Source organism: Brassica oleracea, chromosome C6 (genome assembly GCF_000695525.1).
Source record: "Brassica oleracea var. oleracea cultivar TO1000 chromosome C6, BOL, whole genome shotgun sequence".
Taxonomy (NCBI): Eukaryota; Viridiplantae; Streptophyta; class Magnoliopsida; order Brassicales; family Brassicaceae; genus Brassica; species Brassica oleracea.
Window position 1 is genome coordinate 11,122,567 of NC_027753.1, and position 9,903 is coordinate 11,132,469.

The 9,903-nt window shown below is 37.1% G+C and overlaps 1 protein-coding gene across 1 annotated transcript; it reads left to right on the forward strand.

The window, feature by feature from the left end:
- The first annotated feature begins 3,056 nt into the window (after positions 1–3,056).
- LOC106296224 (ran-binding protein 10) lies at positions 3,057–6,720 on the forward strand. The gene is made up of 10 exons (XM_013732306.1): positions 3,057–3,900; positions 4,343–4,489; positions 4,573–4,659; positions 4,759–4,804; positions 5,035–5,111; positions 5,236–5,398; positions 5,527–5,595; positions 5,698–5,757; positions 6,115–6,201; positions 6,292–6,720. The coding sequence occupies exons 1-10, from the start codon at positions 3,512–3,514 to the stop codon at positions 6,574–6,576; spliced, it is 1,410 nt and encodes a 469-aa protein (XP_013587760.1). The 5' UTR covers positions 3,057–3,511; the 3' UTR covers positions 6,577–6,720.
- Positions 6,721–9,903: the final 3,183 nt, after the last annotated feature.

The window sequence follows — 9,903 nt, forward strand, 5'->3', positions numbered from 1 at the left end:
CTAGAAACTTACTCTAAAGCAGAGGAATGCTTGTCATTCTGTTCATAAAAAGCAACCATAACTACAATCAAGACCACCATTTTAATAGTGTAAATCAAATAATTGTTTAGGAAAGATCGAGTTCTTTAAAGAAAAGCTATCGCAATAGGTTAAGGAATGGTGGAACTATGAAGCAAGGGGACAGCATTTCCTTGATGTCTCCCGTACCAGATGCGTTTCTGGGACGGGGACAGTGTGGGGACGACGTGGGGACGTTTCAGAGAGGTGGAGACGGCAAAGTTTTTGGAGACGGTGAAGTTAGGATTTGGAAACGTTTCCGAAACGTTTCTCGTGTAAAGTCAGTATCGTTTTCTACCTTACTGCCACTTCAAATTTGAATCGTGGGTAGTTTTTGTAAAACCAACCAGGATCAACTGGACCCTCTATCGTAACGTTGACTTCCCGTCCATTTCAGAGAATGTCTGAATATAATATCCTTCGAACATCAAATGGTTCTGGCGCATATCCTGATAGGAGTCCAAAATATGACATGCTCAAGTTAAAATGTCTTTATTAAAAAACAAATGATGAAGCAAAAAAGATAGAACCAAATACCATTATATTGGTTCCCTACCTCTGGTTTCACATGCTGCACAATATCACAGGATCGAACAGTTGGAAAGATGATCCTAGAGGTAGTAGTGAAATCATTTTAAACATACAACACATTGAGAAGAAGAACTTGGACCCAACCAGAATAATTACCAGCATAGTATACATCCATATGTATCAGCTTACATTTTTTTGACAACTCCAATGTATGATCTCGATCTTGGGGCCTAGCAAATTTAGTTTTAAGGGGTATTGTTAGATGTGAACCTTATCTAGGGAAGGATGTTTTTACGATTCTGCAACTCTTGGCCCCACTTCTCGACATTATACTTCCTCACCATCCGCCACCACTTCCTCTAAACCCACAAACACACCAAAACATTTAGAAATGGTAACTTTCGTTATAAAGACAGAACATTAATTGACACTAAGAGAAGAGACCAAACCTGCAACTGTAGGTGTAGCCAATACATCAACTTCAGGGTTAACATCGGTTTCAGGAGAGGCCTACCTCAAAGGTTCATCAGTGAGAACAACAAGCTTCTCCGCATCCACACCTTGAGGATCAGAGGATCTCAGCTCCGGCTCTCCAGATTCCGATCCAGAATCCGAACGGGGTCCTTTGTTTTCGATTGGAACCTCACTCGATGATGAAGACCCCGCCGGTTCCGCCACCGCAGACGCCTAGGTCATCCAAAATCACGCCGTGGAGATGACGTAATAGACCAGAATTAACCAGAATTTTCTCATGATGTTATAAAAATTTAACATCACATATCGTCGTCAACCCCTAATCCGGGCCTAGATGATTCTCTACGCTACTTGAAACGTTTCATCATACGTTTAGGCTTAAATCCAACCCATTGTACTATTGTCCACCTGTAAGGTATATGATATGTTATCAAAATCAGATTCAAAACCAAACAAACAAAAAATCAAAAGCAGATTCAAAATCCGAACGTGATAACAAAGTAATCAAACAATCTCACAGATTCAATAGCAGAATTGGTCTTGTCCTGAGATCGCTTTGAAGGACGTGGAAATGACGCCGAGGATGAAGAAGAACGGAAACGACAATTGAGCAAACTTATTTACTTTTATGGGGCCCACAAGCTGCCAACGTGGATAGCTTCAGGAGTGAGGAAACTCCCTCATTATAATATCGATTATGAAAAATTACGGGTATAACTGGTAGAACTATGTTTTATTTACTAAATGAAGATGTGATTTCCCTCTCGAGGTTTCGAGCCTGATTGGATTTGACGAGGACCACCGTGGACACTACTGTTGAGCTTCATCTTCTTCGCCATGACTTCATTCTTCTTTGCCCCATCTCTCTTCTTCTTCATTGCACTTTCTTCTTCTTCATTGCGGCATCTCTCTTCTTCACAGTAGTCCTTCTTTTTGTTCATCGCCTCACTCTTACTCATCACCGATGCTCACTCATTCTTCTTTTTTAGGTGACCCATGTTTTTGGAACCATGGTTGAATACTTTTCTGGTTCCGCATCCACCTTTTTGGCCTCGAGCGCAAAAAGATGAATATGATTTTTCTGAAAATAGTACAACTAGTATAACTAGTACAACTTGTAAGCAAATCATTATCCAAATTAAATATTATTAAATATATATTATTCATGTATTTGATACATGCATGCAGAGGAAGATTAGACTAACATGTTTTCTATAACATCATTCGCACGCCCAAAACGAAAACCTTAATATAACCATATTAATTGTGAAGTTGTACTAGTTATAATTGTTCAAATTATAGTAGTTATACTCGTTGTAGTTGTACTAGTTATACACGTTATAGTTGTACTAGTTATACTAGTTTTAGTTGTACTATTTGTATTAGTAATACTTTGTGTTCTTCATTGTCGTAAATTTTGTATATTGAAAGTGAAAATCGATTTATATAAAAGAAAATGGATAGAGAATGATGAAGAATTGATTGATTTTGGATAAGAACAAAAATTCACAAGGTTTGATAAAAAAATTTTATTTTGATTATGGAATGGAGAAATTTGTTAAACCAGGAATTTAAAATCTGGATTCTTAGATCTGTGAATCGGGATGAAGCAAATGAAAATGAAAACTGAATAATATGGAAATGATTAGATGAATGATACTTAAGTTTGTGTTTGAATTTTACTTTTGAGAAATGATGATGAAAACTGGCGACGACGGACGTAATGAAAGGCATAAAAATGATGTTGGAGATGAAAGAGAGATTTGTGGATTTAGGGCTACGGATTGGGTTGGTTCGGGTTTTTGGGAACGGGTAGATAGTGGTTGGATTAGTAAATAAATAGAAGTTCCTAGGTTTTGTCGATTTTTTGTCTATTTTCTTTTCAAAATTAATTCAAAATAAAAATAAAATTATAAGAGGTCTTTTTTAGATTTTTTTTGGCCATGTGATCCATACCAGTATTTATTCTGAGAAAAACCTAAAAATTAAAAGAAGAAGACGACATTGAAATGATGAAATTGTCTTTCACTAAACGTAAACATAAAAAATCATGCGAAAACGCATCAGCTGTTATTCCAACTCGGGTTATTCATATTTTCAGGGTCACGTCAACCGTTACACCATTTGCAATTTGTTGAATTTAGTTTCAAATGTAATATATAAAAGCAAAATAAATTGGCGATTAATCTCCGTGCGAGGAAACGCCTAGCGAGTTTCGGAAAGGGTAAATCTATAGATCTAGCATTTTTTGCGACTTGATATATTATTAAATAGAAAAGTAAATAGAAAAAATATTGGAAATCATTTGATAATTTTGGCTAGGGATCATCCTAGAATTTAATCCCTAGAGAGGCAGGATCGAATTGTCCAAAGAGAAGCACTCTTCTTCTTAATTCAGTGTTTGTAGACTCATCTCGATTTCTAGGGCTCTTTTCTGTGATCCAATCGAATGAACTCTACGGCGAACTCCGACAACGGCCGCCGAAACGAAAACTGCGACGCCGGAGATGGTCAAGATCTGATCTTGCACTTCTTAGACAAGGTTCGTCTCTCGCGAGGGGACGCGATGGAGGAAAGTGAAGGTGAAGAATCGCCGACGGAGCTTAACACGATTAACAGCGCAGGCGGGTTTCTGATTGTCTCTCCCGATAAGCTTTCCGTCAAGTACACCAACACGAATCTGCACGGCCACGACGTTGGCGTTGTTCAAGCGAATAAACCTGCTCCCTTCAAGTGTCTTACTTACTACTTCGAGATTTTTGTTAAGGATGCTGGCGTTAAAGGGCAAATCGCCATTGGTTTCACTAAGGAGAGCTTCAAAATGCGCAGACAACCCGGGTCCGTTTCTTGTTTCTTTGATGAGATTGTGTTCTTTCTTGTGATTGCCTTTTGAAAGACCAAATGCTACTCTTTATTTGAATATACTTCTTGACCCGATTAAAATCTTAGATTCTTGATTACTTACGAAAATGGATGATGGTGCCTTTCAGAGAAGGTTACGTGCATAGTTTTTAGCTTGTAGCTTGTAGCTTGTAGCTTGTAGCTCGTTGTTGTGGTTGTCATAAAGATTATGTTTCGGAAAAAATCCAAATTGAACCGACTTTGCTTTGTGGCTCAACTGAAAACTAGATTCTTGATTTGTTACCTTTTATACAAGTTATGCAAGCACCTCCATAGTTTTTAGCTTGTAGCTTTGTTCATACAAATTTAAGATATGTCTTACAATAGAGTGTGAGCTTATGTGGTTATCTAATTTTTATTGTTTCTTTTGTAATGGTAGATGGGAAGTAAACAGCTGTGGCTATCACGGGGACGATGGATATCTCTATCGAGGAAAGGGAATAGGTGAAGCCTTTGGTCCAACTTATACGACAGGTGATACGGTTGGCGGTGGTATAAACTATGGTTCGCAGGAATTCTTTTTCACGTAAGACACATCTGCGTCCATTTGCCTCCTGTCTTCTGATTATACTCTTTGTTTGTTGAACCTGATGACTTCTTTAATGACAGTAAAAACGGAGCTCTTGTTGGGAAAATCCCCAAGGACATAAAGGGTCATCTGTTCCCCACTGTAGCTGTACATAGCCAAAATGAGGAGTATGTTCTCAATTTCTTTCTCAGAATCAATACCATTGCTGTTATTCTCCTCTGTTGAGTTCCACAGTAATGCGATGCATGTGTTTCCAAATTTTGCAGGGTCTCTGTCAATTTTGGGAAAACAAAGTTTGCTTTCGATGTTAAAGTAAGAGAAAAGTTCTTTTCAAGAAGTACTAGTACACCTTGCGCTTATATATTACGTGCATCCTCTGCTGTTTGTGTGTGATTCAACCCTAACCACTTGGGTCCCTCGGACTATTAATCTGTATCTGTTAAAACTGCAATAGAACATGGAATTTTATGTCTTTCTCTAACTCTCTCTGTACTACATATATGTTTGAGATTAAGTTTTGATCCTTTTTTCTGTATTATTAGGGATATGAAGCATCAGAGAGGAATAAGCAACAAATTGCTATCGATAAAATATCCATACCTCCAAATATCGGTTATGCGTAAGTACACTACTTTTTAAAACTTTTAGTTGCAATTGTTGGTCAATTTGTTTTGTCCTTCTGGACAGTGAATCGGTGGCAAGCTGTCTGCGTTGTATAAATTTGTTTTCTTTATCATTATTAGGCTTGTAAAGGCATACCTGCTTCACTATGGGTATGAGGAGACACTCAATGCTTTCAACGTTGCTACTGAAACTACTGTCCCCCCAATCCATATAGCTCAAGAGAATGCTATAGATGAGGATGATTCATCATATGCTTTGCATCAGAGAAAGACTATTAGACAGGTATAGAACTAGTTCTACAGCGCATAAAATTTTACTGGTTACAGTTAAGAAAAAAACGACCTGCTAGATGCTATAGATGAGGATGATTCATCATATGTTTCGACTGATCCGTACTTTATGTCCTATAGCTTGTCAGGGATGGTGAGATTAATGCTGCTCTGGCCAGACTACGAGAATGGTATCCCCAAATTGTACAGGTGGACTGAGATTTCTTGTCATATCATTTGTGTCCTATTTGTTAATATATCCACTTCACAGGATTAAGGTAGGAAACTCTAAGCCAATTTTACTTTCTGCAGGAGGAAAAATCCGTAGTTTGTTTCCTCCTCCACTGTCAAAAGTTTATTGAATTAGTACGGGTACGCTCTTTATTCCTTATTCATCTATGCTTCAAGTTGTCGATACTTGTCAGAGAGAGTTTTCTCTTTGTCTCGTGTAAGTATGAAAATTTTGTTCTGTGATGGAGTTAGTCTTACCGTAGGAAAAGTAGCTGCTGCATTGTGATGATATCTTTGGTGTTAACATAACATAATCCTAAAGAAGTACATGTTTGGAAATAAACTTTGATAAAAGATGTGTGGAACCTCTTCACCTAGTTTTAACTCTTCATAACACATTGATTTTGTTCTTGGATTATTATTTTTCGTCCACTTTCAGATCTATGGTGGTAGGACTATTTCTCTAACTATGGTTCTGCGAAAACATGGAATAAGCAGGTTGGAAAACTTGAAGAAGGTGTGAAGTATGGTAGGCTCGAGTTAGCTAAATTTGTTGGTTTAACCGGGTTTCAAGATATAGTCGAGGTACCCAATGACTCCTTTAACTTTATTCCCTTCTCTTTCAAGCAAGATCTGGTTCAAATGCTGAGGGTTTTCCATGTTGATTTTATTCAGGACTGCTTTGCTTTGCTTGTTTATCGAAAGCCCGAAGAATCATCTCTTGGGTACTTCCTAGAAGACTCGCAGAGGGAACTAGTAGCTGATGCAGTAAATGCAGCGATTCTGTCAACAAATCCAAGCAAGAAAGATGAGCAGAGAAGCTGTCACTTGCATTCCCATCTCGAGGTACTGCTCAGACAGCTAACCGTGTGCTGTTTGGAAAGGCGGTCACTCAATGGAAATCAAGGTGAAACATTCCGGCTTCACCATGTTCTAAACAACAACAGTACAAGAAGATGAAATTGGATTGTCTTGTGAAAACTCTGGTTTGTTTGGTTGCTGTCATCATATGTGCCTTATGTTAATACCTGTGTGATATTATGTTGAACTTTTGAATTCTGTAAGAAAAATAAGGGGTTAAACTTGCATTTATGGTTTCTTCAAGGTTTTAGATTTGATCAAATGAAGTGTTTTCAACATTTATGCTTCTGATTTTTCTGATTTTTCGAAACCAACGACGATCGAGTGTTTTGAGTTTCTTCCTACATTTGACTACTAGAGGAAATTGTTAAAATTGGGTAGTTTTAATGCCTCGTCAACGGCCGTTTTGATGGTCTCGTGCGTTGGACCCTAAATCGTTAATGACTTTGGGCTAGTAATCTAACCACTAAGGCCCAGAAAGCATTGAGAATTAGATAACGAGCCAGTTAGGAAGCGTGGAGACCGACGTTGGGTATGACAGGTTTCTTCGCTGCCAGCTGCCATGTGCAAACGCAGTTTTTGCGGTTAGTATCGGTTGTTGGCGTTTTACAAAAATCACTCAAACTGTTTTCAAAAACTGGTTCCAACTAGCGTTTACGGTTGCGGAATGATACATTTTTTTTAAACAATATAAATACAAAAATAAAAATATTAAATAAAAATTTAAATTGAAGTTATAAAAATATTAAAATATATCTATTATATTTTAATTAATATAATAAAATTTTAAAATAAAAATATTTTCTATAATTTTTAAAAGAGAAATTCCCTAGGATAGACCTAAATATTTTTTTGTCACAAATATAGACCTTAAAAATAAAAATGACCAAAATAGACTTAAATGTTTTATCAAAAAAGGTAAATATATAGTTGTACTCCAAAAGATTAATTAATCTAGACATTAGGGTTTAAAGCTAAGAGGTGGGGTTTAGGGTTTAGGGTTTAAGGTTTAGGGTTTAGAGTTTAGGGTTAGGGTTTAGAGTTTAGAGTTGAGGAGTGGGGTTTTGGGGATAGAATTTGAAATTTTTAAAAATAAAAAAAAATTTAAAATTTTCAAAATAAAAAATGCTATTTTGGTCATTTTAGTTTTTGAGATCTATTTTTGTGACAAAAACTTAAAAAAGTCTATTTGAAAGAATTGTCCTTTTAAAAAATTTAAAACTATAACTTCTAAATATAATTTTTATATTTATTATAATACTATGATTTTTTATATTTTTATAATTATATAAAATGTAAATATTGTTAATTTATTGTTTAACGGCTGCTGTATTTGGTAGTTAACCAGTCATAAGTATCTCACAAACGCACAAATTTCTAACCGCAGAACCAGTCGTAGAAATCTCTTAAAACCGCTAGAAACCGCAATCACCCGCATCCGCAAACTCCCGCAACCGCTGCATTTGAATCGTTCAGGCCCTAAGCTAAGTCAAGCCATTCCCAACAACCCACAACGGTCAGAGAGAATATTGGAGGTTGCTAACGATTCTTAACAAGCATAAAAGGAGGACGTGAGGGAGGAAAAAGGGATTCACGCTTCATACACACTGACCTTCGACCTTGAGCTCTCTGCTTAAACACTTTGATTATGTCTTTTAACTTGTTTTTTTAGTTTCGTTTTGTTGCTATTGTCATTCTTTCACCTTGTAGTCCCAACATGTCAATATATAAATTGGTTTTCATCTAAATGAGTCTGATTACTGTAGAATCTCGATCTCAATAACACAACTAAGAACTCAGTAATAAGAATCACTCTCTTATTAATCTCTTAAGGAAACTTACTCAAAAGCTTAAGCTCTCTCAGTCACAAAACTCATATGTTATGTCACACTTTGACATCTCCATATATATATGAATATAAAGTCCTAAACACACTAGATAATATAGTATTTAGATAACTCCTAAATACACTAGATACTATAGTATTTAGATAACTCCTAAATACTTAAGGACTTTCCTATTTCCTATTTCATAACTCGGTAGGAAATCGATAATTTGTTGCTTAAGTTATTTCGAGCTTACTCCAACATTCTCCCCCTTAAGCTTGAAATCTCCTTCACTAACACCTTGAACTCCAACGAAGCCTTTCATTTCTTTAAACGTTAGTCTTCCAAGCGATTTTGTTAGTATATCGGCTTTTTGCTCTGTTCCCGGAACATGCTTCATTTCAACTTGTTCATTCTCCACACATTCCCGAATGAAGTGAAACCTCCTGTGAATGTGTTTGCGTCGACCATGAAACACATGATTCTTGGTAAGACTATTGCAAACTTATTGTCGATTCAAATAGTTACTTTCTCACACTCTTTCCCGACTATCTCAGCAAGAAGTTCTTGAAGCCAAATTTGTTATTTCGCTGCTTCTGTAGCCGCCATAAACTCAGCTTCGAAGGACGAAAGAGCCACATTCTCTTGTTTTGATGAGCACCACATGATAAGGCATCTTTCGAGATGAAAGATATGACCAGTTGTCCTTCTCCCATCATCTGCATCAGGGTTATGACTACTGTCACTATAACCGATCAAATTCATACCAATTGCTCGCTGGTACGATAAACCATAAGAGACTATTCTACGAAGGTACCGGAGAATTGTTTCAACAACGCATTATGACTCTCTCTTGGTTCCTGCATGTACCAGATGAGCATGCCCACGACAAAAGAGAGGTCCGAGCGAGTGTGAAGAAGGTAACGTAGACAACCAATGCTGCGTCTGTACTCCTTCTCACTAACACTTTTCTCGTTCTGTCCCTTTGATAGTTTTAGATTCACCTCCATTGGTATCTGACACACATTACACTCTCCCATTCCAGCTTCTTCAAGAATCTTAGCTGCATATCTTTCTTGCTTTAGAGTAGTACCTTCGCTGTTTTGATGCACTTCAATACCCAAATAGTAAGTCAACTTACCAAGATCTCTCATCTCGAACTTAGTGACCATCTCCTCCTTAAACTCGTGTATCATCGTCAGACTATCACCAGCGACCAAGAGATCATCTACATACACTGCAATATCAAGACTTGATTGTTTTCTTTTCTTCGGTAAAGCGATGGTTCCTTAGAACACTTTATGAAGTTGGGATGATTGAGGATCTCATTGAGCTTAGTATTCCACCCTCTTGGAGCTTGTTTAAGACCGTAGAGAGCTTTATGAAGTTTGTATGCCTTATCTTCACTTCCTTTAACTCCAAAGCCCTCTTATTGCCTTACATATACTACTTTTTAAGCTCTCCGTGAAGGAACGCAGTCTTGACTTTGAGATGATGAACTTCCCATTTATTCGAGGCCACAAGAGCTAGGATAAATCTTATGGTTTCAATCCATGCAACAGGAACAGACATTTTGTCATAGTCAATTCCATGTCTCTTT